Here is a 26,580-nt window from a genome sequence, read left to right as displayed (position 1 = left end):
TCAGATAACGATTCCAAGAAAAAAGACCCGTATTCTCTGCGAGCGTTTTTTCGAAGTCAAAGTAAAGGTGCATATAGCCCCACATGAAGAGTTGCCCGACTATGTTGTCGAGCTCAAACCCTCTGTCTTCGAAGAGGAACCTTCCACATTATATGATTCAGATTACCTTGTATTCCTCATGAATGATGTAACACAACAGAAAAACATTGTACGTGGTGTGTTGTACGTCAAAGGTTCTTGTGACACCCGCCTATTACCCAAATACTGTGCATACTTTAACATAGCACTTCCGGCTCCCTACCAAAACGAACTTCCCGAATATGGAGATTCTCCCGTAGTATATCAGGATTCGAATAGCACGGAGTGCTTCTTTATTTCCGATCGCATCCGTGCCAATATGACTTATTTAGTCCTATCCGACATGACTGAATTGCGCCGTGTTCTTCCGTCGAAACAAGAAGAATCCAGTCCAGTCTCGCTCCAAGAAGAGTCTGAGCCACTCTCTCTGCAAGAAGTGAAAAACTGCCTGGACGAGGTGATGACCAGGGAATCGGGAGCTCGAATGGAATACTTATCTTCGATATGCAAGTTTTTGAGGAGTTCATCTTCGCAATACCTAAAGCACGTTTCTTTATCGTTGGTCATTCAGGACATTCTTCGCACTCATTGCAATGTAGTTTTTGTAGAAGAAGGATGAGTTGTAGCAAGCGAACCGCTCGTTAGTGGAAAAAATATGGAATCAAAGTTGATGGGCGTGTTTGTTTGAGAGGAAAACCAAAACCAAAATAGTAAGAAAGAAAAAGAAAAATGCACGCTGTGGGATTTGAACCCACGAGTACTCCGTACAGTGGGACTTGAATCCACCCCCTTAGACCACTCGGGCAAACGTGCTCTAATCAACAATCAAAACTCTCACTAACAAACAACTCAATTTGCCTTCTGTTTTGCCATCTTAGCCTCTCTCTTCTTCTGACGGTTGCTCTTCATCTCCTCTAGTTTCTACATATTTAGACCGTCTGAAATCACAAACTTCCGGAGATTCGTCAGGAGTAAACACCCAGTTGAGCAGCAAACGAATTCCTAAGTAGCCGAAGTAGATGGGAATCTAATTCAAAGACCGTCCGTAAATATACAAATATGTAAACCCACATCCACTTTCTGGAGTAGGCTATGAAGAAGGAGATAACGCATGATATAATGAACATATCCCCGAAGTATCTGCATAGTAGAAATAGGAGTGAAAAAACAACCCTTCAATTGCTTCAGTGAAAACCATTGTCTTGCAATTTTCCATGATCATGTAGTAACAAATTCCCTGTACCGACACATGAATAGCATAAAGAAAGAGAGTTCCAAAGGACAAATATTTACCCCTTAAAAACACTATGTTATAGATGAAGAACCACAGCTGAAGTGAGAGCAAATAAAAATTTGTACGTTAATAGCGATGAGAAAGATTTGCACATAGCGAACGATTCCTGCGTTTTCCTTTTCTCTCTTCTTTGTAGCCTGGTTTGCCTACAAGATTAGAATTGTAGAACGCGAAGAATACCATTCCAAAAATAGATTATGAATAAGCTCAATATTAAAGCCATTTTAAATAGGGTTGCTTTATAATGATCACTGCATACGGAATCGATATGCATAGAGTGAGAGTTGTGATTGACAAATACTAGGAACAGATATTGAATGGGTTGATACATTTTTCTTGTAATATTAAGTATTCAGTAGCACTCCATAGTATTTTTGATAGTGTTGGTGAGCTGTAGGCTGTTCCAATTTCTGAAATACAATTGAGTTCCTAATTATAATAATGTAAATTACAAGGCATTTCAATAAAGAATCGGCAAAATCTCAACTTGAATTATCACAGTTTATTTTCAAAATGGTGGCTCAAGATAGATTGCTACATTCGAACAAACAACGAGTTCCGTGAAATGTTGATCTCGATTGAACTCGGAGCATATTATCGATTATATTATCCCGTAGTATGCATAAATTACAATTAACTTATTCAGAATAACGTAAACACAAGTAATACCTCGGAATTACATTTTGACATATTACAAAATATCATTTTACCATAAATACAAAACCATATTACAATTGAAAATTGTTTTTTTCAAATAGAATGGATTCTCTGTTTACGAAAAATGATGCAGCGTCAAGTATCGAGTTCAGTTCGACAATTGTTGACAAAAAGGAAATTACGGAAAGAGGGTATTGCTGGAAATATAATGTCTCTGAGCAGTTTCCTGTTAAGTGTGAGTTAGCCAATGCAGATTTGGTTGCGATTAAAGTGGCGAAGCCTCATGAGGGTTACAGTATTGCAACGACTATAAGGAACTCCAAAATGAATGGAATAGCTGCTATTTTCTCTGATTGTAATGTACGTATAGCTGCCCTATATTTTATGGATGGAATTGCTTGCGGACCCTGCATATTATATGATGATGATGGGCTTTTGTTTTTTGAAGGGTTTATGGTGAATGGATATCGAGAAGGAATAGGGAAGGAATATGATGAAAATGGAAAATTAGTATTTTGTGGATATTACTCGAAAGGTGTAAGATTAAATATGGAACCGTCAAGAGAAATGGGAAGGGGATACTGGAAACAATACGATGACAATGGTCAATTGATTCGAGTTTGTCAAAAAGATGTTTTAGGAAATAATGCAGGACTTTGTTATTGTTATGATGAAGATCACAATTTGGATCGAGTCTGTATATGGCATAATGGATCTGAAATAGCCTATAATGGATACTACAAATTGTATAATGATTATCGTAAAACCTGGTTTGAAGGCTATTTTGTGAATGGATATCAAGAAGGAAGAGGAAAGGAATATGATGAATACGATAATTTGATATCGGATGGTTATTATTCGAAAGGTGTTAAATTAAATAGAGAGCCATTATCAGAAATGGGAGGAGGATATTGGAAAGAATATGATGAAAGTGGCAATTTGATTCGGATATGTCAAATTGACGATTTTGGAAATTATGAAGGGATTAGTTATATTTATCATTATGGAAAAATAGCCCGAATAAGTATTTGGAAAGAAAACAAGGAAGTCAATATTTGGAAACAGTTTAGTAATGACAAAATGATTGAATTCAAGAACAAGCAAAAAGTATACCAGGGAGAGTATTTAGATTCCTTTATTCATAATTATCCAAGAAATGGCTGCGGTGAAGAATTTAATTCAGATGGAATAACGAGGAGTTTTAAGGGAGAATATAAAAATGGAAAACGGCACGGATTAGGAATTGTATATATGAATGGGCAACCAACAGGAAAGAGTAAATGGACCGAAGGATATTATAGTATCCACTTGTTGTGGGTATTACTCAGTATTATATTCATTGCCATAATACTATTAAAGGTGTTGAGGATCTTATTTATTCCAATGTGTGTGCTTATTTTATTGACGGTTATTTATGAGTTAAGCCAAAACCGAAGGGATTTCTGTCGCTTCTATTTAAGAAATATTGATTTCTATACATGTCTTAGATTAGTAAGAAGTATAACTCTCATGTTTAATGCATATGACATATCTATAAAATCAATGATTCATTTCACCTTTTATGTTATATATCGTTCTTTACCATTTTTGTTAATAATTAATATCATAATAATGGTTATCAATGTGATTTTTTGCTATTCTTCAATATATATTGGCTTTTTTCAAACGTCGCTGGAAATTGAATCGTTTCACTACAATCATATCCCAGTATTGGCATTATCCAATAACCTGTTTCTGAAAAGAATAAACATTAACAATGATTGTTTTGGCTCAGTGAAAACATTCAAAATTGATGGATTGAATCGATTGAAAACTATCAAAATCGGAAACAATTCATTTACTCAGAAAAGGTATAGTTGGGGAAATGATGAATCGAAATCATTCCACATATTGAATTGTGAATCATTGGAATCGATTCAAATTGGTGAATGGAGTTTCAGTGATTTTGCTGGCGACTTTGAATTGAAGAATCTTCCACAATTACAATCCATTCAAATTGGCATAACTTGGAGTGATTCATACAATTTCTATTGTAGTTCATTTGTGGTTCGAGGTATTGATATGATATTGAATGTTTGAATGATGCATAGATCTTCCAAATCTACAATCCATTACATTAGGTGATCGTGCATTCTATAGATCCTTAACAACAATAATGGAAAGTATTGAATGAATAAGAATGAAATGATTGATGTAGATCTTCCATCATTACAATCCATTCAACTCGGTTATGGTGCACTTTTTGGAAGAAATGATTATTTAAATACATTGACACTTCGAAGTAATAATAAACTGATTGGTTATGATTTACTTTGTAGATCTTCCAAATCTAACATCAATAACTTCTGTACAATATAGTTTCAAGTATCCTCGTTGGGTGACATTGGCAAGTATTTCTGAATATTGAATATTGATAGTATTTAGATATTCCAAATCTTCAAAATGTCAAACTACCTTATTCATTTCAATTTGTTAAAAAGAAATCAATTTCGAGTAGTTCTAGCTTGGTTTTGTCATTACTAGATGTTTCTTCGAAATGGACCGATCTGTTGTAAACAATAATCAAGCTTATTAGCATTTATGAATTTGATGGTTGCTTACATACAAATGGTCAATATTACAGAACTTTGCTCTTTGGTTTGTTTAACACGACAGGTTATTTCGTATTGATTGTGACACAAAAATAGAAAAACAATAGCAGGCAATTCTGCACTTATAACATAACCAAAGAGTTTATTTCAATAATACAACTATAAGGAAGAATTACGATGTTTGATTGTTGAACTATATACAGACGAGGAACTTGGTAAAGGAAAACAATCTCTTTTTGTGGATTACAAAAAATGAATCAAAATCTCATCTCAAGTCGATTTCCTTTTGTTAGTCCTCCGAAAAGGTAGATGATCAATTTCGTATTCATTCATCTTATTACTTTGTGCAGTACATTCATTTCGACTCATTTTTCTCCATTTGTAACCAGTTGAGTAAATCTCAAATTCTAGACTACTCTACAATTTCACAGCTCTGTATATCATAAATATTCATGTTTATTACTCAGTTAGAGAAAGGCAATGTTGAACTGCCGCTGTTTCGTTATCATGCGTGTTCCCCAGCGGAATAATCTCAATTCGAATCGATCACTCCAGTTCCAGCGTTTGAGATGCTTCCATTCCCTCGATATTGAGAAAAATAGGGTTGACAAAAAAAACGACTCAATTTCGACTTTTGATTCTATTGTATCCTATATCTTTATTACACTCATCCCTTTCATTCGATACATATACAATTCCATAATGATGACCTTCTCTCACAATCAATTAATATTCTATCAATCTCCGCTACTATACAACTCTATTCATAATTCATATAGCATATCTATTCCTTAACAACGTTTATTGAGAAAATCCTGATTTTCGCTAAATGGGTGGGGGTGCAAAATCATCCATCTCATTTCCCACGACAATCTTTATTCATTTGGACCCCCTGGGTTTCATTGATACAAGCATTATTGCTTGAAAAAAGGTAGATCGTGTGATTTGTTTGCAATCTTTTGATCATTTAATCTTATCCTAAATAGACATAGATATAAGATGATCAGCGCGTTGTTGTTGATTGATGCAAAGGGAAAGAACATCGTGTCTCGTTATTATCGGTATTTTGCAGTATCCTTCTTTGAGTGGATAGAAGTGACGTGACAAAAGAGAGCGCCGATGCTTTCCGAACAAACGTTATTGCAAAGAAGGATACTGGAAGCAATCCTCCTATTACGTACATTGACGGAACGACCTTCATCTATGTCCGCAACAGTGACCACTACATTGTCGCTGTAACGAAGAAGAACGCTTCTCCCGGTAAGGACGCGGTGGATCGGGATGACTGGCAGGCATGATTTTCCACTTCCTTTTCCATCTCGTGAAGATGTTCAAGAGCTACTTCGGCGTGGATTACAAGGCTGTAGGCGATGCAGAAGCGCGGATCTAACATGCAGGACGACCTTCGTGAGAAGTTCTCTGTGGTGTACGAAATCTTCGATGGTGGATCTTCCCTCTTTGCGTAACATGCAGAAGTGCTGGACTACGGATACCCGCAGAACTGCGCGATCGACCTGATGAAGCAGCTGATTCGTCTGGGGAAGGCGAACGACGCTGTGGAGGAGGACGCGAGCAGCATTACCTCGCAGGTGACGGGAGCGATCGATTGGTAGAGAAGGGGGATGGCGTTGAGGGTAGGCGTCGCGAGGGCATCACGTACCGCAAGAACGAGATCTTCATCGACACGCTGGAGAGCGTGAACCTGCTGATCTCGCAGACGGGCGCGGTGCTGCACAGCGAAGTGGTGGGCAAGATCGTGATGAAGGCGTACCTGACGGGCATGCCCGAGTGCCGCTTCGGCCTGAACGACAAGCTGCTGATCTCGAACGAGAAGAAGGCGAAGGGGCAGCGGCGCGGGAAGGGCGCGGGCGTGGAGATCGACGACTGCTCGTTCCACCGGTGCGTGCGGCTGGGCCGGTTCGACCAGGACCGCACGATCACGTTCATTCCGCCCGACGGAGAGTTCGAGCTGATGAAGTACCGCGTGACGGAGAACATCAACCTGCCGTTCCGCATCCTGCCGGTGTACGAGGAGATCAGCGGGACCACGCTGAAGATCAACGTGAAGGTGATCGCCAACTTCAGCAAGCAGGTCTCGGCGCAGAACGTGGATATCAAGCTCCCCGTCCCGCCAAACACCGCCAATGTGATGCCCAAGGCCGCCTTCGGCACCGCCGCCTACAACGCCAAGGACCAGACCATCGACTGGACGCTGCGAAAGCTCACCGGAGGCCAGGAGGTCACGTTCGCCGCGGAGGTGAAGATGCTGAAGATGACCACGGAGAAGGTCTGGTCCAAGCCCCCCATCAATATCATCTTTGCCGTGCCCTCCTTCACTGCCTCCGGACTCCATGTCCGATTCTTGAAGGTGTATGAGAAGAGCTCCTACCAGACCGTCAAGTGGGTCCGATATATGACGCGGTCCGGAGATTACCAGATTCGTCTCTAAGTTGTTTGCTTTTGGGTTGTTTGTTGAGATATGCCACCGAATAAACAGCCGAGAGGAAGGAGAGGACCGGAACTCGAGTGCAGTCTGGAAATCCCCAAGTTTCTCCAAGGATATAAGGATATGCTTGGAGAAAACTCTGTATTTAGTAAGCAGCTGCGTAAGGAGAGAGACAGCGGCTATGACGAAATCGACGAGCAAACCTTTTCGGATCTGAAGGATGTAGATATTTTATTATTTGCGTCTTGATACGTAATAGAAAGAGGAGGAAAAGAAAGAGGAATCAAGAGAGGAATCACAAACGACGAAGTGAGAATTGTAGTGTGATGATAATCTGTAGAGCAGAGGAAATCAAGAAGAGTCGTATTATGTCCAACAAGACAAATGCACTCGTTCATGAGTTGTCCAAGAAGCTTGTCGCGAACCAAACCGCAGTTCCGTCAAAGACAACGCAAGCTGCTTCATCCAAAAAGGATACAGGGAAGAAACGTGTGACCCCCGCCAAAGCTCCAGAGCCAAAACGAAAGAAGGGAATGCTTACTTTCGAATTAGATAGTGATAGCGATCATTTGTTTCGTGTTTGTGAGAAAACAGGGAATTGTGCAGATTTCTTCCGTTTACGCAATCCTTCTGACAAGAGTTCCTTTTCTTCTTCTTCTTCTGATTCTTCTTTTTCTTCTTTCACTTCTTCAATCTTTTCTTCTGTATCTCCTTCAACCTCTTCCTTCTCCTCTTCTTCTTCTTCCTCCTCCTCATTATCATTGATCTCTTCGATAATAAGGTCTTCATTCGCCTTGCTCTGTTCCTCATTGTCCAGCAGCATCACGTTCACGATCTTCGGCTTTATTTCCTGTTTGTCCAGCAGGGACATCACTACACGTCACTCTCTCCACCAAGCAGTACGCTTCTCGTCCAGAGGCTTGGACATTTCCTCCATTTTACGCGGCTCCACATTCTCGAACTGTTTCCGCAACGGCTTGGGAAGCAGCTTCAAGATCTCAAGACGCTACGATTCGAAAAGAAATGAGAAAACGCACTTCGTCGTGTGTGTAGCAGCGACAATCAGCGCAGAGAGGAAGCTCAATCAACTTTTGAATCACTTCGAGCAGCTTGGAAATTGTGTTGTTCATGTCTTCAAGCTGCGAAGTGTTGAAATACGCGGAATCAATGCCGTATTTCACAAGGAGCTGGGTAATCTCCGTGATGCGCGCTCTCACTTTCTACTGATAATGGCAATCCACAGCAGAGTACGGAAAGATGGTTAATATGTTCGGATTTTTCGGCTACTAGCTCAGCACCCTTCTTTTGAATAGTTGTCAATTGAATCCTTTCAACATAGAGTAGAATCCGTATCAACAACTACAATATATACAAAGCATTAAAAAATACGAAAATGCAAGCATTCGCCGCGAAAAACGATTGAACTGTTATATCAATCTCCATATCCCATTTATAAACAACGAACAATTCTCCAATGATTAACACCAACGGCAGCCATTGCAAAAACGATTGAATTCGCATCCGCGAGTGCAATCTATCTCTTCTTTTTGCAGCGTACTCAATTTTCTACACATAAAACGGCAAAATGACTATGACATCTAAAATCTGTTGCATACGCTTATCCCATCCCTCAAATGTGTCTATATCTAGTTTTTCCTTTGAAAACAACGAGAATAATCTCATGAAAAGTATTATTGAAATACAAGAATACTTTCGTTTTTCAGTCGAAATGCTTGGTTTGGTGAGGAAGTATTCTACGAAAGTATTTACAAAGAAGCAGATGTTTTTCGACACGATTACTCTTCGGGCGATCGGAGGATCGGGAGGAAGGGGCGTGTCTTCGTTTCTGAGTGTGTTTTCGAGTTGGTACTCATTTTGTAGTGATAAAACCAGGAAAAATGATGCCCATGGGTGGAAATGGAGGCAAAGGGGGTAGTGTGTATATTCGAGTGAACTCAAATATGGACGCATTGACCCTCCCCAAAAGCGTGTACAAAGCGGAAGATGGACAAAATGGGAAAGGAAAGTGTATGCACGGCCGAGGAGGGAATGACATGTTTATCGACGTTCCTGTAGGGACGTTAGTGTATAAAATATTCGAAAATGAAAACTTTTCCGGAAACTCACTCCAGGAGAACGAGGCTCGCGCTTCCTTTGAAGAACAGATGATTCAACACATGGGCTCCCGTTTTTTACAGGTTCGAGAGTCCGAAAAAGCGCAATCTTCGCAATCCAATGAGAACAGTGAGATGATAAAGGAACTATTGTTTGACACGTCCTTTGCAGAGGATAAGCAGCTTTTCTGTGTCGCCCGAGGGGGCAAGGGAGGAGAGGGCAACCACGAATGGTATGAGAAAATGAAGCGTTCCCATCTCCACTACTGGGGAAGTAACCGCGATCGCCGCCTCCAAGCGACTTATTACAAACATGATGAGAATCACAATGCAGGAGAGCCCGGAGAGGAGATTTCCCTCCTATTGCAAACCCAAAAACTTGCGGAAGTGGGTCTCATTGGATATCCAAACGCAGGAAAATCCACCTTGATTAGTAAACTCACGAAAACAGCTCCGAAAATCGCAGCCTATCCATTCACCACGCTTCGACCGCTCGTAGGTACGTTCTGCTGCACAAACTGACATGCAGGGTACATTCAGTATTCGGATTCCTCGATGATTTCAGTGGCAGACATTCCAGGAATCATTTCAGGAGCTCACAACAACCGGGGATTGGGTTTTTCCTTTTTGAGACACATTCAGCGAACGAAGGTGCTGACCTACGTAATCGATGTGTCTGACAGCGTGCATTTGCCGAATCAAGTCTATAGGGAGATCCAGAAGGAGCTTTTGCATTACGATGAGTCACTGCTCCGAAAACCTACAATCATCGTAGCGAACAAGATAGACGAGGAAGGAGCCGAGAAGGGGTTGGCATTATTGAAAAGTGTTACGAAGTTGCCGATTATTCCAATAAGTGCGAAGGAGGGACGGAATGTCGGGAAGGTAGCGGATATGATTCGGAGCGCATGTATGATCGCTGTTAATGAAGGATAAAGAACTGAAATATATGATAATTATGAAATCACTTTTTAGTAATTCCAATTAGTAAAGTTCTTTGTTAAAATAATACCAGCTATCGATATACCGTGGAGATCTAAAAATGCTGCCCTACAGTTACGATGAATCTAGTAATGGTACATTCTCTTTCATTTGGGTCTACTCTATAGATCTAGACATATCTATACCAGTGGATGAAAGTCTATCATTGATGGATCTATTTCATGATAACGAGATCATGGAGGACTTAAGTCTTACAAATATTGAGCTCTTAGCGTATTTAAAGCTGCCTAAATATTATAACGCAGCGTTGGAGTGGATTTTATGCGGTCCATTAACAATTAGCACTTTGTTAGATCTCACTCCGGGAATGGATGATTTTGAGAGCTATAAGGCTCCCTATTTGGCAAGTGTCTGCATGTGGATTTTACCTGAGTCATCAATGAAGGTTTTATTTGCTGATTACAGTCAGTTCGATCGTGTGTTTAATTGTATCTTCAGCAAGGATATATCTGCTTTGTATGCTTTGGTTTTTGGAGTGATGCGTAGTCGTCAGGGTTTATTCTTCAATATGTTTGAGCAGCTAATTTCGATCGTTCCCGAGGAGCTTTACCAGTACCTTTCCACCAATTCGGATCACCTGCTCGCAAGCTTTGCATCAAATTTCGATAAAATCTCGATTGTCAACATATTCCGCATTCTTCTAGACACTCCTATAACTTCAACTCTCAGCGATGGATCGATTCTAGAAGGTCCCTGGTGGCATGACAGCAATCATCTCCTCTCTCTCCTCATCTCCTCCCTCGCCTCTCCCGACTGTGCCCCGAACATCGAGCTCCTCTTCTACACCATCCTCACCCGCGGTCTGCCCCTCGAGTTTCCCCTTTTCCCCGTTTCTCCTTTCTAGACCGGTCAAAATCCACACCTGTGACTTCGTGCTCCCGCCTCTTCTTTCTTCGTCTTCCCTCCGCTCCCTGCTTCGCACCGCCCTCTCGTCTCCCAGCGAGGACGTCGCTTACGCCGCCTTCCGCGTGCTCACCAGGATTTTCTGGGACTCCATGAAGGAAGGTTCATGCATGCATCCCCGCGGTTATCTCTAGCAGAAGCCGGAATGGGCGGGCACGAAGCGTCCAATAAGAAAACGCACGCGGTACTCATGTCTGCGTGGGAAACGGAGCGAAACGCCCTCAAAAACGTGCTTAGCGATTCGGAGATCCAGCGCGTTTCCCCCGCGGTGAAGGAGTTTCTTCCGGAGCTCCATGCCTTCATTGACTCGAAGCGTTCCGGAGATAACCCCAAATGTCCCAAATCGATTCTGGGATTGGGCCAATTTCTCCGCTATTATTTGATTCGCTGCTCCCCCGAAGAATTCGATTCCGCCGTGCAGGCCGTTCCCTTCCCTCTTTCACCTCACCTCCAGCATCTTCTCGACGACCTTCTCTCGCTGTTCCCGCGGTTCTCCGCGTGTTCGCTGCTGCACTATCATCTGAGCCAGCTGCTCCGCAAGGTTCTGAAGCAGGACGCCAAGCAGCGCGCGCTTCTTTTCTCCACCGGCTTCCTTTCCTTCGTCGAGCAGCACGTCGACGACGTCGCTCCTCTCCTCGGCATTCCCCGTAGACTCAGCCGTACCGCGGGCCGCTTCGTCGCGTCGTTCGCAGCCTCGCCAAGGCCAAAACCGGCCTGCTTCGCCAGCTCCGCGCGCTGCTCCACCCCGACTGGCTGCTCCCGGAAATGCTCAGCGGAAGCTCGGCAGTGCCCACCGTGATGGTGCAGCCGGTGAGTGCGGAATTGCCGACGGAAAAAAAGGAGGAAGAAGAGGAGAACGACGAGATCGAGGTGGTGAAAGTCCCGGATTTTGGCGTGGGGAACGAAGTGGAGATGGTCGATTTGCCCGAATTCCCCGCGATTCCCGGGATCACATCGATCGTGCCGCCTGTACCGGAGCTTGTGGGCCCTATTGACCCGAATGATGGGATGGGGGTTATGGGACATATGGATGGGTTTGACCCGAATGGGGAGATGGGAAGGGGGACGAAGAAGGGAAGTTTGGCGGATAGTCTGCAGCTGAAGTTGGAGGCGATGGAGGGAAGGGTGGATGAGGATGAGGTCTTCGGGCTGGAGGATAGCTTTAAACGGTTCCAAAACGCGTTGGATAAGAAGGAAGAGGAGGAAAAGGATGATAGGAACGAATTCGAGAAGAAAGAGGATTTTAACAACGCTAGCGATTCGTCAGATTCGGATCTGGATCTGAATGCAATCCCGCTTTAGTGGCTTGGTATTGTTTGTTTGTTTGTTTGTAGAAAGCTCCCAGAGAGGTTGTGAATTTACACATCCCTCCCTCCCTCCCTCTCATTCCCATATTTCCAACAAACACCCAAAGAGGTTGTGAATTATACACATTCCGCCCTCCCTCCCTCTCATTCCCATATTTCCAACAAACAACCCAGAGATTACACATAAATGATACACAGCTTGCTATTCTTCGGCATGTCCTAAAAACACAACAATAATCGTCGTGTCGTCCACCACTTTCTCCGCATCAAACCACCGCTTCCACGAGATCGCAAACAGCCGCTCCATCGCTTCCTACGCTCCATCATCTCTCCCTCCCCTACCTCCGGCTGCTCGCAATCCTCGATCAAATGAATCACCTCCTCCGACGGAATGAACTCCCACAGTCCATCCGAACCCATCACGATCACGCGATCATCATCCGTCAATGTTCGCTCGCACACCTCCGGCGTTGAAATTACGCCGACAGAGTGTGCTACCGTATCGCAGAGAGACCGCGACATGGCCAATCCGGGGATGTCTTGATCGGCCAGCCACACGCGCACCGGTCCGTCGTATCCGTCCTCGTATTCCATCGAAAACACGCGGCCGCCCGCGTTTTCAATGCGAGCCTTCTCTTCTGGAAGCGATGGCTTGTGGTCGTGGGTCAGCTCCGTCACGATGCACTCGTCATTCACCTCCGAGGCGAGAATGGCGCGCGAATCGCCGACGTTGAACGTGTAGAGATGGCTGCCGCGGATGATACAGATCACCGCCGTCGTACCACTGAATTCTGTTTTGATGAAGCGATCTGCGGGTGAGAGTGAGAAATAAAAAAGGACTGTTGACGCATTCTTCTTCGGCCTTCTGGAGAGCCTCCAAGGCGGCGGTCTTGACATCCGACAAAAATTTGCTATGGGCAATGAGATTATTATAGAAGGAAGTGCAGATAAACTATAATTTAAAAGTATCGCACGAATTTACTTCAGAAACACAATGACCATGTTCACCATGTCCATCAAATGTACCAAGAATAAGCGTGCCTGAAGCTACGTCATCCTTTATTAGCATCCAATCCTGGTTAACCTTGTGCGGATTGTAGGGCACATAACCCTTTTGAGTTCTTCCTGCAAACACACCCACGAATCCAGCTTCTTCCTTCACACTGTCCTGCTTGGGCTCGATGTCCATTACCAAGTCAGTTGTATCAAATAAGGTGTTGCTATCTTCCACAATAGTCAATCTTCTAGCACGCGAAATGGCGCGCGGATCACTTCCTTCTTCCGAATTTACTTCTGGCAGATTCTGAGGTGGAACTGGATCGTTTGGCGGCAGCTCCTCCTTATTCCCTTCTTTTCTTTCCTCTGCCTTTTGGTTTTTGCGACTAGGCTTGGACTACAAATCACCGTTCGTCCTCTGGGCTACAGTCAAAGATTGTAAAAATTTTGATATCTTAGACGACATAAGAGAGTGTTGCAAACTCAATCCCCAAGAATTGATGGCGTTTATATAATTGCGTACCAATTATTGAAAGAAATGTCCCGATTATGAGTGATCATTGACTGTATTTAACAAGCAACTTTCTTTCAACTATAGTACGTTTTATTACACTACACCTGGCCTTGAAGAAATGCGTATATCTCTTTTAACTCGCTCTGTCGTTGTTGTAAGCGAACTCGCAACTCAGATACGATCTTTTTATAGGACGCTTCATTCTGCTTCATCTTTCCAAGCTTCACTTTGTACTCACGAAGAAGACTCTCTTTCTCCGAGAGACAGCGATGTGCCACTTGAAGCTCGTTGCGAAGCTTCCCCACCGCTGTTTCCTCTTCTCGTAGTTTGTTTACGCGATAACGCCTCTCAGCCGTCTCCACTTTGGCTTCCGCGAGAGCCACTCTGGATGTAAGCCCTTGAATGCAAGCGATGATCGCATTCGGGTTTGCAGAGCTGAACTCTCCAGCGGCTGTCGAAATCAGCACGCCTGCACGCAGTCTGCGAATTTCTTGTTGCAATGACAGATTGGTTTTGGTAAGCGCGTCGATTCGCTTCTGGTTGTCCTCTTCGCATTGCTTCGAGGACGAATCGACCTCCAACCGCAAAGAATTCGTGAGTTCTTCGAGCCAGGCGATCTTTCTTCGCGACTCCACTTCGTCTTCCGATGTCTTTGAGAACTGCGCGGAGAGCGAAGTCAGCTCCGAGCGCGTCTCCGCGAGCTCGTCCTGCAGCGATAGCACTTCGCTCGATTTCTGGGAGAGCAGAGAGGACATTTCGAACGTGTGCGTGTTGTTACTGTCGATGATCGACGTCAACAGCACGTTGTTTGTGTAGAGGATCTGGAGACGCTGGCGAAGATCGTCTTCATAGGAGGAGGAAAGCAACTGCAGGTCTTTCAGAGAGTCCACTAGCACGCCGTTGTAGGTGACTGCGCGCTCCAGATCGTCCACTGCTTCTTGCATCGAACTCTCCGAGGTGATTTCGGATTCGATAGGAACCGATGAGGGAGGCGCGGCGGATGCGGGAGGACTGGGTGGTGAGTTGTTCTCTGTCTTTGGAAGCGGCGAAAAATCGCTTTGTGTCTCAGGGAAAATGGCACTTGGAAGGACAGAGGGAGCATGCAGAATGTCCTCAATTTCAGCCACTGCAGATTGAACCACCTCGCTCTCTGAAGCATGACACTTTAAGTTATCACACACACCCTGGAGTTTCAACCTCATCGAGAGATACTGGTAGTATACGACCGACAGAGCATCTCTTAAATCCCCAATTTCTGATAAATTATCTTCCTTCGTATGATCCAAACTGAGCATGGACTCCAAAGGAAATTCATCGAATTCCGAATAATTCACATTTGAAGAGCTCAAATAGGAATCATCCACAGAATTTGCACTATTACTATCTTCCATAAACACATTCGAAGCACTTTCAACAGAACCTTCGTTTACACAAAAACTGGATATTCCACAATCTTGTTCATTCTCTGTTGAAGTGGATATTATGGCACCAGATCCTAAACAATCAGCTGACCTGGCATCGGGTTGATCCACAGATTTCTTCCCCAAATTCTCCATAATCCACTAAATACCTTCTAAACACAACGCAGCTAACAAAAAAAGTTGCGTGCAAGAAAATGTATTATTCATTTCTGGGAAATTGACTTAAATCATGAACCGTTCAAAAGAGTATTTAAAAGGAGAGAAAGGAAAAGAAAATGGAAGTAAAAAGCGCCGAGAAGGTGGATCGAACACCTGACCTTATGATCTTCAGTCATACGCTCTCCCAACTGAGCTATCTTGGCTCCTGTTCTAGCTCTTCATAAGAGGTACTTTTAAATAGAATAGTGTTCAACATGTTATCGTTCTGTTCTAAACACTCGACTAGATTTATTTGTATCGCCTATCTATGTCACTCTTTGAATGATATGCCACGATACTAATTATCTACTAGTTGTATGTGTGAAATAGAGCGTGTAGTTACAGATCTCGCTGAGTATTGCATTATTGTTGTGATTACACTTTGATTATTACTAAACTACCTTTTTCCGAATCACATCACGGTGATATACATGTTGTGATTATGTGTTCTAGAACTGTGCCGACATATGTTCTTTTAAAATTATTTGTAATTCATCGTATTTCGTTCACAATGGAATATGTAATTTGCTGAAAATGCAATTACAGTTTATACTGCACAAAGTCCTTCAATTTATGCAAATAACCGTCATTCCAAAATTAGAATAAAAATTTAAATTTCTATTTTGATTCCGAGTTGGATAGACCTATCGTAAGGATATGTCTGAACGACCAGGGGTGGATGCATATTCTTCAACTGAAAAGGTGGAAACGATTGATGATCTACCAGGCAGGATTCTGGGTGTCATTTATGTACGGGAAATGGAACTCGTTTATTTCTAGAGTCAGAAGGACCATTGCATAACTTTACAACATTTGCTTTCCCTTGTAAGGGCTTCGCAGCCTACGATTGAATCTGTTTTAGATAGCTTTTGCTCTTTAGGTATTGTTAGAGAAAGTGAGCACAAAACATTTCGTTTAAGTGACAAGTGTTTTCCTTCTAAACGTATGATACCTAGTGTACATATTTCTAATTTATCTTATACCAATTTACCTGTATCAACTGATGAACCTAATAGCTCTTTGTTAAAAGTATGCAGTTTTAAATTTCGACTCACCCCAGCTATTTCCCAATGGCATAGAGCATGTTTATGCTCTCCCATCGTTTCAAAACCAAGTGGTAGTGATCGCCTCTGTTCCTCACGATGTAACAATCAAGAAATCTGAAGCTAATGGGTATGAGATCATCTCGCTATTCTTATCTAGGGAGGACAGGGTGGAAATTACTTCAAAGTCGGGAGAAATCAACGCCTTTGTTCTTCAACGAAATAAAACGTACATTTGTCCATATGCGACGGCAGGGGTTGTTCCTTTTGATAATAGTATGAATTTGTATTGGTATGAAGTTTAGTGCAACAATCCCAGACGAATCTTCTTCCTCAAGTACCAACGAAGACTAGCGCTAATGTTTAGGACCCTACCGACTACCAGCAGCTTAGTTTTTCAGGAAGCTTAGCAGAACTCTTTTTGAAAGGGAACTAAGCCTCATAGGTGATAACCCATCTTCATCGGTGCTTTCTTTTCCTTCCTTTCCTTGTGTTTGTTGAAATAATTGCTTTTTAGCACTGTTTTCCGATTTACCACTTTCCCGCGATTATGCCTTTCAAGTTTGTGGAAAGCTCTTTTTGCAAAATAGTGGAGTAATAACATGGTAGGTGGTGTGTATCGGTTATGGTTCGTTTGCTCACCGTTCTGTAGTCTCTTGTTAACCAGGGAGAGTTCCAGCACATTCTTCGTGTCCTCAACACGAACATTGATGGAAAGCAGAAGATCGTCTATGCCTTGACCTCTATCAAGGGTATTGGTCGTCGTTTCGCCATGGCCGTGTGCAAGAAGGCTGAGATCGATATTTCGAGACGGTAGAGCGTTTTTAATGTTCTGGTCATTGTGTAGTGCCGGAGAGCTGTCGAACGATGAGATTGAGAAGCTCATTGCTGTGATCAGCACTCCTCTCCAGTTCGATATCCCCGAGTGGTTCCTGAACAGACAGAAGGACGTTGAGACCGGAAAGTACCGTCAGGTGGTCTCCAACAACCTCCAGGCCAATCTCCGTGAGGATCTGAACCGTCTGAAGAAGATGAGGTAGAAGAGCGATTAGGGATGGTGATGCATAGAGCCAACCGTGGTCTGCGTCACTACTGGAACCTGAAGGTGCGTGGACAGCACACCAAGACCACTGGCCGCTTCGGCAAGTCTGTGGGTGTTTCCACCAAGAAGTAAAGCGGCGGAGCCTCCGATGTGATGTTATTCCTCGTCCTGTTTGTAACAAACACACCACCAAAACGAGTCATCCGCGAAGATATTCGTATCGTTCGCGATGGGTCTTCGCACACTCCCGAACGCCTCTCCGCTCCCTCGCAGTTGCCGCTGTCTTTGGCGTTGTCGCTGGCGGCCTCGCGGACGCGTCCATCGCACCGTCACCGAGTCGAATCCACTATCCATCCCCGTGGCTGTAGCTAGGGCCGTGGCTGTGGCTGTGGCTGTAGCTGTGGCCGTAGCACTCGAAAGCTCGCTCGTGCGCGTGTCGGTGGGATTGGCGCAGTCCACGCTCTGCGAGATCAGCTCGCGCGTGTGCTGCACGGCGCACGCGAGCGACTGGCGCTGCTGCTGGAGCACTTGGAGCTCGTGACTGAGGAGGAGCTGCTCGTTGCGGAGCTGCGAGGTGAGAGAGAAGGGGAGGAAAGAAGTACTTGCTCGAGATGGCTGCTCTGCGATCGCTTCTCGCTTTGCAGGGCTTCGATGGACGTCCGGTGGGCTGCGATGGTGTGCTGGAGGTTCACGAGCTCTTCCAGAATCGAGAGCTTGGCGGACTGAAGAGACTGCAGCTCGCTCGACTCGCGCTGCTTTTGGGTCTGGAGAGAAGAGAGGGTGTTGACCAGAGCGTGGCGCTGCTGCTGGAGATGCTGAAGGGCGCTGTCTTCTGTTTCGATCTTTTTGTTAAATTGGTTGATTCTAAATGAGGGGTGATTGAGACAATCGTATAGCCTACTCTTCGGTCAGAGAGGCCGATTCTGCCTCTTGTTGGTTGAGACGAGTTCGCAAAACCTCCACTTCCATTAGCAGCTTTTGCTTCTGACGTGATGAACGGTCTAAAACCACTTCTTCTCTACTTTTTATGATGGCGGTCTTAGAAAACCTTGTCTTTGTAGCAATGAGTGTATTTGGAGTGATATCATCAATACTATGAATAGGACTGTTAGGAAATAGGATATTCCACTGCTGGATAATGCGCGTGCTTAGCTGTCTTATGTCTCCAATCTCCTTTCCATCTGGATCGATTCGCTCGATGGAGAGCTTCGCTTTAGAGAGGCGATCGAGAAACGCACAGAGAAATCTACAGGACAACGCAGATGGGATTGTACTTTTGAATTGTTACGAATGTGGAAAGCGTTGCTGATGTAGGCGCACTCATAAAGCAATGAAAAATGCATTAGATCGACCCAAGTTGCTCATTTTGCGGAGGGAGTTTTAGCCAACCAGATTTCAGAATCTGTACTGTCCATGTATTATCCATAAAAACGGTATATTCTGAAACAGCACCTTGTATAATACCCATTCCCGTCCTTTAAGCTAACTGGTCTCATTTGTGTGCAACAAAGTTCCAATGGATTTCAACTGCTATGAGTAGCACCACTCCATTCACCACCTCCGTAGTAGCTCAAAAACACTCATACCATATGGAGGCTTTTAGTCAGCCAGCATCAAAATGCTATACTTATGATCCCGAGATGAGTGTATATAGAGTTCAACTCGTTTCTTCGGTAATTGAGATTGAGGTAGCGACTCTCCTTTTCTTATGACATTTAGTCTTTATCGTCGGAGCTGAAATTGTCTGGTTGGTTGAATAACGAGTTGTATGAGGACTAGACAACAATCTAACTGAAGAAGATTTACGGAGAATTCTCACGGTTTTTGACAACAACGCAATCCGCGAAAGGATAAAAAAGATCTATCTTTCTAGTAGGTTGTACAGTGTGTTGCTGAACGAAAGATACAAACTTATCTTACAATGGATGCTGTCTTTTAGCTGATACGTTCCGCTTAGGTTTCAAGTCGCTGGAACTATTAGATCTTTCGCGTAATGTCGTTTTCACCGTCTCATATAGATAATAAAATTGGAGATAAAGGTTTTGAAGTGATCACAAACGTTTTACGCAGGCAAAATCCGATTCCCTGCCCATCTCTGCGATCAATTAACATTATCAGTCCGATTCCTCTTTCATTTTCATTGCAGACACTTCAATAACCACTGGAGGAGCCGTTTTGGTCCATAAGCTCATTCGTCGCAGTGACGCCATTCTAAACATCGACTTTAGTGGTATGTCCAAACTCTTCCATTCATTCCAGATAACCCCATCAACGGCGAAGGACTTGGCTTTATCATTTCCTCCAAATACTGGGAGACCTTCAACATCATCCGTTTTCCTTGTCTTCCTCCTCGCTCACATCCAGGAACCAACGCCGAAGATTCGTTTCAGCAGTTTTTAAAAGCGTACCGGAAGCACGACTTCAACCTGCGCTACCTGACGGTGATGCAGAACCATCTTTCCCTTCCGAACATCAACCACTTTTTCGAAACCCTCAAGAAAACGCAGATCCCTACGCTCCAAACCCTCACTCTGGGTCCCTTCTCGCTCCTTCTTCTCATTCTTAGAAGAGTCTCTCACCGATTCGGGGCTGGGCGCGCTGCTGGACATCAGCCGAACGCGCGCGCTGACCAGTCTGAAGAAACTCGTCTTGCAGAGTACGCGGCGCCGCTTTCTGCTCTCTAGATTGCAATGTGTCGTGCACCGCCGCGTTCTCGCTGGTCCGGAAGATCCATGCGGGGGGATTCCCGCGGTTGGTGGAGTTTGCGGTGAAGCGTAGCGATGAAGGACGCGTGAGACGTAGAAACGGATTCGTTTTCGATCAGCGGATCGTACGAAATCGTGAACCACGAGCACATCTGCGTGAAACTCATCATTGATCGTAGAGGCGCCCAGCGCTCTTCATTGTTTAGTTTTAAGCTGCAAAGAGGCCGATTATCACCCCTATTTCTCACCAACCACGCGCTATCTGCAACTCACCAGTTGGTTTTGCGAAAAAAGTCCCGATTTTAGACACTGCGAGACTACCGCTGAGTTCTCTGTTTCCACCTTCGATCAACGAGGTGCACTATCCTAATCTGACGGAGTTTCACATTTCGGAAATCACCGACACGCCGAAAGAAATGCAGAAAATGCTCGCTTCGCTTCCTGTGACCACAAAATCCGTTTTTATTAGCAGTACGCGTGTTTCTGGAATTCCAAAAATAGACGTGTTTTTTACGGAGGAGGAGGACAAGGCGGAGATGAAGAAGAGCGAGGAGGTCCACCTCCGTTTGGATACATTGTCGGTGAATAGTGGGAATCGAAAGAGAGAGATAATAAAATAGGCTCGAATAATGGAAATGCATTAATTCGGTCGATTTCTCCGATCTTGCATTGCGTGAATGCGTTGGATTTGCGAGGTAGGAGAGAGGAAGAAGGCGTGAGAAGTAGGGAATCCGCTGTCGAGCGAGGACTTGACGATGCTGTCGGAGTTCGTGCAGAAGGAGAACATTTTGTTTTCTTCGCTGTTGGTGGACGAAGACGCGTTCACGGAGGAGGATTTGGAGAGTATTACGCGATTGATGACGATGGAGAGTCGAAGTGAGAGTTCGAAGATGCTGAAGGATCGGGATCGATGTAGTATTTGTTGTATTTTGTAGTGGGTTGTTTGAGGGAGCAAACGAAGCGAGTGGTGATGAGAGGAAATGGAATGAAAAATGGAATGAATGAATGAATGAATGAATAAATAAATGAATGAATGAATGAATAAATAAATAAATGAATGAATGAATGAATGGTTCACGATTGGATTGAAATAAAGGAATGAGTCCATTGAATCCATTGAATGATTCAATCACTCTATATCCAATTCATTCATTCATTCATTCATTCATTCATTCATTTACAAAACCATTGAGTGATTCAAAAACAAACACTTTCATCACCGTACAGCTAACAGTGTCCTTATAATAATGAATGATTATGACAGTAATCGCTTTCGTTGCTCGCTTCCTTACTCCGTCACCTTGAAATCCCCACAAGTTCGAATCAGTTCATTTGTCTGATTCGTAAGCGACTCAATCTTGCAGCTAATCACTCTACCCCCTCACACACCCCTTCTCCGCCCCTACTTCCGACGCCTTTCAATCACCTCCATCTCGCGCTCGCGCGGATGCGTCAATTCATACTTCTACGCCTCATTCCTTCCCTTCTTTCCCACGCTATTCACATGCTTTCCCCGAACGAAATCCTTCTCCTTGCTCAGCTCCGCGAACTGCAGCACTTCCAGCTCCATATCGCTATACTTCGCGATCGCCTGCGAGCACATCAGCTCTCCAAACTCCTGCTTCAGCAATCTGCAGTCATTCAGCCCCTTCGCATCGCCTACTGCGCCAATCCTTTCCATTCTTTCATCGCGCACAGCTCGTCCTTCGAGCTCGTCTGCGTCACCACGATCAGCTTCGACAGCTCCTACGCTCAATTCCATCCTCTTCGCTCACTCGCAGCAAATACAACCGAAGGAAGAACGAATAAATCTTGATTCCTTTGATCCGATTCTCCTCCGTCAGCACGTTTTTACCCAAACCGTCGATCTACCCATCGTCCTCCTTCTCCGTTTCTACGTTTCGCTCCAGATACACGCGGTCTCCAGCGTCCTCGCATTCTTTCCACGGTTCCTCCAGCAATTCGATGGTCGTGTCCGATGCACATTCCGCCTCGCTCATTGTCGATAAATCGATCAAACGTTTCGAATGAGGAACAAACGCCAGCGCATTCCTCGCCTTCACAACCATCGCAATAATATCCGGACGCATGATCGACATCTCGAAGAGATTCCGCTTCGATTTGTTCCGATTCGCGAATTTATCTTCGTTTCGAACGATCATGTAGTAGTTTCCGTATAAAATCCACCCAGGGAACACTTCGTTCAGCTCGGGCGAAACGCCTTCGCGATGGGTGCTGGGCCGGTTAATCAGCGAAAACGGAAGATCCATTCGCTGTGGAAGCATCGTCACGCCCGACGCGACGATCGAGTAGGGAGAGTTTTGCAAATTGCATGGATATTTGATGTTGCATCCCAAACCGAAGAAAACGCCCTCTCCCGGAATGATTTCTTGATCAGGAAGACGACCTGTGTGATTGCTTCCTATATTGGCTCCATAGCCAATGTTTCCCTTTCCATAGAACCACAGTGCTGGAAATCAGGAGGAGACAAAATTCACGTACCACTAATCAACACACTGTTGTGATGAAACCCAATAAACGGACCCACTAAAGAGGAATTACACTCTCCAGATGAAACGCCCGTGTTTGGAGCTAGAAGCGTGAGTGGATTGGAACGAGTGCGTACCGATAATGCTATTGACGATTTTTGCATTACAGCTCGCTGTAGTATGCTCGCAAAATAAACTAAGCTCCGCATTAGCTCCGGATTCGATCGAGCAGCCCCACTGAACGATACACTTGTTTAGATTACTCTGCTCGATTCTGTGAACATTACTAAATAAATAAATAGCACATACAACGTCGAGTTCGTTGTCGAACTCAGAATGGTGCAGCTTCGCAGCGTGCTGGATATAACATGGGAGCAACGGCCGATAAAGCAAGATAACACGAGCGGGCAGTTCTCCACAAAGGAGGAATCAATCACGCAAAAATCCCCGCGGATATGCTCCCTAAATTGGCAGAGAAATGGTTGCATTACAGATAGTTTGGTAGAAATGCTTCATCGGCCTTCCCCGTACTCGTAAGCTTGTCTAGGTCGTTGTACATCAAATCTGCAAACAGAGAGACAACAAGGCCTCCCATTTCGTTCCCCATGTTGCACTTAGTCCCGTTTCCATAAGTTACTTGCTCTATGAATTTAGCAGCTGCGGAGAGAAAGCTACTGTTACATGAAATGCGTCCGCAACCAATCACAATAGAATTGGGGAGAATAATAGAGTTTTCGATTAGGGTATTGTTTAAAACTGCAATCGACGGGAAAAGGATGCAGTTTCGAAACGTACAATGCGCAATTCCTGCAGGAAGAGTGGTTTCGTCTTTGTATGAAACGACTCCTTGTTGCGTCGAGATTATGCAATTGTCGATGAAGAAACAGTCGTGAATGGACGAAAGATCCATACCTCTGCAATCCGACATGACTTTAACACTCTTCCACGTGGGGTCCGCGCCTACGGTAAACAGCAACCCATTCGAATTACATCGGTTGTGTTGGTTGAGTAATGTTTGAACCTCCCCTTCTGTTAGGGATCGCGTTGGGATGATTCGTAGTGTGTCCCAGACATAGGAGATAGACTCTACGTGTAATCACAGTCCAAAACAGGAACGGTAAAAGCTGGGATAATCTGCTGAGCTGCTAACTGTTGGTTCCATTAAAAATAAGAATGGCAGGGACAGTATACGAAGTAAAGCCGCAATATATCCTTAAAAATGATCCAGCCGCTGCGGATTCTTCGTGAGTCGTTGATTACCATTCCAAAAATCGAACCGAATTTTTCCATCAAACAAAAAACTTAGCAAAACAACACCTTCTTCAGCTTATTATTCTCAGTCACCAGCACCGTAATATCATGAATCTCCATTCCCGGATATCCGCCATTCATCTCCATCCGACAATATCCTCTCTTCATCATGTGGAAGAACAGTCCCCTATGCGGCCGCGTCCGCATCTGCGTCTCCCCCACAAAGATATCTCCGTTCGAGTAGAACAAAAAGTCGGGGATCGCGCCCTTCACCTCGGTGGTTCGGAAGTAAATATAGTTCTCCTTCACCACCACACGTCTCTTCACCTCCTTCTCCGCCTCCGCCTCGTCGTACTCGAACTCCTCCCACCCTGGCAGCGCGTACCGCATCCGACCCACCGGCCTGCCCTCGTGCCACACGCCGCTCACCGCCGCCAGCGACGGGAACACCACGCGTCCCTCTCCCTCCAGCGCCCCGTTTACGAACGTTCCGATCTCCACCGCTCCGTCCGCTCGCACTCTCCGTCCGCGCACGAACCGCCCGGCCTCCCACTCCCCGCTCTCCAGCTCCAGCTCCCCCGCGTACCGCGTTCCGCGCCCGTGGAACTTGCCCTCGCGCCACGCTCCCGCGTACACCAGCTTCCCCGCGGTGACGTCCACCAGCTTGCCCTGCCCGTCCGGGACCCCCAGCAGCACCTCGCCCGTGTAGCTTGCCGCGGGGGAGAGCCGGATCGTCGTCTCGCACCGCTCGGCCCGCAGCGACGGCGCGCTCTGCGGCGCACATTCCCGCGGGAGCATGAACCACAGCGACGACAGGATGTCCTGCACCGCCTGCGCCGTCTCTGCCGCCTCTGCCGCCTCGTAGGCGCCGGAATCCCCGCGGGAATTGTACGGATCGCTGTACTCCGCGCGCAGCGCGGGGAACTCGCGCTCGTACCCGCCTACAGGGAGAAACGTGGAAACGGAGGTACCTCGACGGGTCAACAAAGGAGCCTGGTAGCTTGAGAAGCGATTGAAGGAGGAATAAGAGGAGGCAGAACCGCGGTTTGAATAGGCAGAGACGAGAGATTCCTTGGTGGAGATCAGCGCGTAAGCATCCGTGCTGCCGGCCCTATTCAGATAGTCCCAACTCGATTCATGATAAGGGGACATAATGTGGCCCCAGTCCCCATTGGATTCGCCCGAAACCTCCAGCAGATTGCCCTGCGCTTCGTGCATCGCCGACAGAACGACTTCGCCACCAGGCGGCAGCGGCTGCGTTCGCTTCGCCTTCGCTTTGTCCTTCGATTTCCTGTGGAACAGACTCGAGATTCCCGCGCCCCATTGATAGCCGGAATCCCCGCGGGAGTAGCCGTAGTCCTGCAGGCCGGAGGTCTTGGGGGAGTGTCTAGATAGAAAGGTGGAAATGGAGGTACAGGGAGTTGAGCACGGCGTAGACGTAGGGAGTGAAGAACTGGACTTCGTTGGTGAGCGGGTCCTTGACCCTATCCATGACTCGAAAATTGAGGGATCCCACATGTCCTGGAGGGACAGATACAAGGACTGGAGCTCGGTGTCGGAGAACCAGCAGGACACGTCGAAGAGCTGTCTGCACATGTCTCGCACCTGGATCATGCTCTTGATCCGCTTTTCTCGCTGTCGCTTCTGCTCTTCTTCTTCTCTTCGCTTCTGCTCCTCGCGTCGGCGCCGCTCTTCTTCTTCCCGCATCCTTCGCTCCTGCTCCATCCGACGCTCCCACTCCTCGCGGAACGTCGCGATCTCCGTGTCCAGCTCCACGCGGATCTGCTCCAGCTTCGTTCGGATCTCCTCGCTCGTCAGCGCGTCGTTGTTTCGCCACTGGTCCCACGACGCCACCATTTCACGCACCTTCCCGTCCAGCCGGTACATGTTCTGCGACGAATCCTTCGCGTTCCGCCCTTTGATCTTCGCCTTCGTCTCCTCGATGAACGTCTGGTACATGTTCAGCACCTTCGACCGCTCATTCGCCGCTTCGTGGTCCGCGCGATAGACCTTCTCCGCGTTCGTCGCCTCCGCGATCTCATCGCCTTTCAGCTTCTCTGCTCGTCAGAAGCAGCTCAAACTCCGACCCCGCAGCGTGTTCGGGCAGCGCGACGCGATCGACGGATCCGCGTAGTGCGACGCGCAGTAGAGCGGTTGGCAGCTCGCGCAGAGCTGCGACACGACGGACTGGTAGTTCGGATCGTTGCAGTACACCGAATAGAAGGAATACAGCGCGCTGCCGCGCACCACGTACTCGCTAACCAGCTGGTCCGTCTCCAGTTGCAGCTACATGCCACGCCGAGCCGGGAAGTACGTTCGGTTTCTCGGGGAACTTCGCGCTGAGCACGCTGTTCACGGTGTTCTGGAACTCCATGAGGAGCACGCCGGAGTCGCAGACGAGAACGTGGGAGAGGTCGAGCTGCGGGTCGCTCTTCCGCGCATTGTCGATGGCGTCTTCGACCATTTGGCGCAGTGCAGCGGTGAGGCCATTCGAGCGAATATCCTGGAAGAGCTGCTGCGATTCGACCT

The 26,580-nt window shown here is 45.8% G+C and overlaps 11 protein-coding genes; 5 read left to right on the top strand and 6 right to left on the bottom strand.

Moving 5' to 3' along the window:
* Nucleotides 1-927: 927 nt before the first annotated feature.
* On the bottom strand, nt 928-1,519 carry GSBLH_T00000328001 (uncharacterized protein; the record flags this gene model as incomplete). XM_013038514.1 has 5 exons in its annotated part: nt 1,438-1,519; nt 1,251-1,408; nt 1,134-1,218; nt 1,031-1,105; nt 928-999 (listed from the first exon to the last, which is right to left on the bottom strand). The coding sequence occupies exons 2-5, from the start codon at nt 1,298-1,300 to the stop codon at nt 928-930; spliced, it is 282 nt and encodes a 93-aa protein (XP_012893968.1). The 5' UTR covers nt 1,301-1,408; nt 1,438-1,519.
* A 4,081-nt stretch (nt 1,520-5,600) lies between these two features.
* Nucleotides 5,601-7,082, top strand: GSBLH_T00000326001 (uncharacterized protein). XM_013038513.1 has 6 exons: nt 5,601-5,681; nt 5,714-5,880; nt 5,913-5,983; nt 6,018-6,063; nt 6,094-6,229; nt 6,259-7,082. Exons 1-6 carry the CDS (start codon nt 5,620-5,622, stop codon nt 7,067-7,069), a joined length of 1,293 nt encoding a protein of 430 aa, XP_012893967.1. The 5' UTR covers nt 5,601-5,619; the 3' UTR covers nt 7,070-7,082.
* Nucleotides 7,083-7,099: 17 nt separating this feature from the next.
* Nucleotides 7,100-8,331, top strand: GSBLH_T00000325001 (uncharacterized protein; the record flags this gene model as incomplete). Its single annotated transcript, XM_013038512.1, has 3 exons — nt 7,100-7,288; nt 7,326-7,375; nt 7,407-8,331. The coding sequence occupies 3 exons, from the start codon at nt 7,100-7,102 to the stop codon at nt 8,329-8,331; spliced, it is 1,164 nt and encodes a 387-aa protein (XP_012893966.1).
* A 633-nt stretch (nt 8,332-8,964) lies between these two features.
* Nucleotides 8,965-10,116, top strand: GSBLH_T00000324001 (uncharacterized protein; the record flags this gene model as incomplete). Its single annotated transcript, XM_013038511.1, has 2 exons — nt 8,965-9,679; nt 9,710-10,116. The coding sequence occupies 2 exons, from the start codon at nt 8,965-8,967 to the stop codon at nt 10,114-10,116; spliced, it is 1,122 nt and encodes a 373-aa protein (XP_012893965.1).
* A 102-nt stretch (nt 10,117-10,218) lies between these two features.
* Nucleotides 10,219-12,402, top strand: GSBLH_T00000323001 (uncharacterized protein). XM_013038510.1 has 8 exons: nt 10,219-10,256; nt 10,290-10,434; nt 10,465-10,638; nt 10,669-10,995; nt 11,027-11,187; nt 11,220-11,509; nt 11,540-11,707; nt 11,737-12,402. Exons 2-8 carry the CDS (start codon nt 10,331-10,333, stop codon nt 12,385-12,387), a joined length of 1,875 nt encoding a protein of 624 aa, XP_012893964.1. The 5' UTR covers nt 10,219-10,256; nt 10,290-10,330; the 3' UTR covers nt 12,388-12,402.
* A 162-nt stretch (nt 12,403-12,564) lies between these two features.
* GSBLH_T00000322001 (uncharacterized protein) lies at nt 12,565-13,878 on the bottom strand. XM_013038509.1 has 4 exons: nt 13,816-13,878; nt 13,375-13,785; nt 13,175-13,344; nt 12,565-13,140 (listed from the first exon to the last, which is right to left on the bottom strand). Exons 1-4 carry the CDS (start codon nt 13,852-13,854, stop codon nt 12,612-12,614), a joined length of 1,149 nt encoding a protein of 382 aa, XP_012893963.1. The 5' UTR covers nt 13,855-13,878; the 3' UTR covers nt 12,565-12,611.
* Nucleotides 13,879-14,000: 122 nt separating this feature from the next.
* On the bottom strand, nt 14,001-15,458 carry GSBLH_T00000321001 (uncharacterized protein; the record flags this gene model as incomplete). The annotated part of the gene is made up of 1 exon (XM_013038508.1): nt 14,001-15,458. The coding sequence occupies one exon, from the start codon at nt 15,456-15,458 to the stop codon at nt 14,001-14,003; it is 1,458 nt and encodes a 485-aa protein (XP_012893962.1).
* A 1,700-nt stretch (nt 15,459-17,158) lies between these two features.
* GSBLH_T00000320001 (uncharacterized protein) lies at nt 17,159-17,746 on the top strand. XM_013038507.1 has 3 exons: nt 17,159-17,377; nt 17,412-17,600; nt 17,633-17,746. Exons 1-3 carry the CDS (start codon nt 17,337-17,339, stop codon nt 17,736-17,738), a joined length of 336 nt encoding a protein of 111 aa, XP_012893961.1. The 5' UTR covers nt 17,159-17,336; the 3' UTR covers nt 17,739-17,746.
* A 16-nt stretch (nt 17,747-17,762) lies between these two features.
* On the bottom strand, nt 17,763-18,949 carry GSBLH_T00000319001 (uncharacterized protein; the record flags this gene model as incomplete). The annotated part of the gene is made up of 4 exons (XM_013038506.1): nt 17,763-18,173; nt 18,209-18,470; nt 18,508-18,812; nt 18,845-18,949. 4 exons carry the CDS (start codon nt 18,947-18,949, stop codon nt 17,763-17,765), a joined length of 1,083 nt encoding a protein of 360 aa, XP_012893960.1.
* Nucleotides 18,950-22,179: 3,230 nt separating this feature from the next.
* Nucleotides 22,180-22,964, bottom strand: GSBLH_T00000318001 (uncharacterized protein; the record flags this gene model as incomplete). Its single annotated transcript, XM_013038505.1, has 2 exons — nt 22,180-22,781; nt 22,814-22,964. The coding sequence occupies 2 exons, from the start codon at nt 22,962-22,964 to the stop codon at nt 22,180-22,182; spliced, it is 753 nt and encodes a 250-aa protein (XP_012893959.1).
* Nucleotides 22,965-24,100: 1,136 nt separating this feature from the next.
* GSBLH_T00000317001 (uncharacterized protein) lies at nt 24,101-24,849 on the bottom strand (the record flags this gene model as incomplete). XM_013038504.1 has 1 exon in its annotated part: nt 24,101-24,849. One exon carries the CDS (start codon nt 24,847-24,849, stop codon nt 24,103-24,105), a length of 747 nt encoding a protein of 248 aa, XP_012893958.1. The 3' UTR covers nt 24,101-24,102.
* Nucleotides 24,850-26,580: the final 1,731 nt, after the last annotated feature.

This window comes from Blastocystis hominis (genome assembly GCF_000151665.1).
Source record: "Blastocystis hominis, Singapore isolate B (sub-type 7) whole genome shotgun sequence assembly, scaffold_0".
In the NCBI taxonomy this organism is placed as follows: Eukaryota; class Bigyra; order Opalinata; family Blastocystidae; genus Blastocystis; species Blastocystis hominis.
The sequence above is the reverse complement of the archived record's forward strand: the minus strand, read 5'-3'. Positions and strand labels throughout refer to the sequence as shown.

Excerpts from the sequence above, each read along its gene's own strand:
- GSBLH_T00000326001 (XM_013038513.1), top strand. The coding sequence starts at position 5,620 with ATGATCAGCGCGTTGTTGTTGATTGATGCAAAGGGAAAGAACATCGTG. Across the intron at positions 5,984-6,017 it reads TCGGCGTGGATTACAAGGCT|GACGACCTTCGTGAGAAGTT; the intron begins GTAGGCGATGCA and ends TCTAACATGCAG. Across the intron at positions 6,230-6,258 it reads GTGACGGGAGCGATCGATTG|GCGTCGCGAGGGCATCACGT; the intron begins GTAGAGAAGGGG and ends CGTTGAGGGTAG.
- GSBLH_T00000323001 (XM_013038510.1), top strand. The coding sequence starts at position 10,331 with ATGGATCTATTTCATGATAACGAGATCATGGAGGACTTAAGTCTTACA. Across the intron at positions 10,435-10,464 it reads TATTATAACGCAGCGTTGGA|CACTTTGTTAGATCTCACTC; the intron begins GTGGATTTTATG and ends ATTAACAATTAG. Across the intron at positions 10,639-10,668 it reads AGCAAGGATATATCTGCTTT|TCGTCAGGGTTTATTCTTCA; the intron begins GTATGCTTTGGT and ends AGTGATGCGTAG.
- GSBLH_T00000322001 (XM_013038509.1), bottom strand. The coding sequence starts at position 13,854 with ATGTCGTCTAAGATATCAAAATTTTTACAATCTTTGACT. Across the intron at positions 13,786-13,815 it reads AATTTTTACAATCTTTGACT|TCCAAGCCTAGTCGCAAAAA; the intron begins GTAGCCCAGAGG and ends GGTGATTTGTAG. Across the intron at positions 13,345-13,374 it reads ATGGTCATTGTGTTTCTGAA|TTTATCTGCACTTCCTTCTA; the intron begins GTAAATTCGTGC and ends TTTAAATTATAG.
- GSBLH_T00000320001 (XM_013038507.1), top strand. The coding sequence starts at position 17,337 with ATGGCCGTGTGCAAGAAGGCTGAGATCGATATTTCGAGACG. Across the intron at positions 17,378-17,411 it reads GAGATCGATATTTCGAGACG|TGCCGGAGAGCTGTCGAACG; the intron begins GTAGAGCGTTTT and ends GTCATTGTGTAG. Across the intron at positions 17,601-17,632 it reads AACCGTCTGAAGAAGATGAG|AGCCAACCGTGGTCTGCGTC; the intron begins GTAGAAGAGCGA and ends GGTGATGCATAG.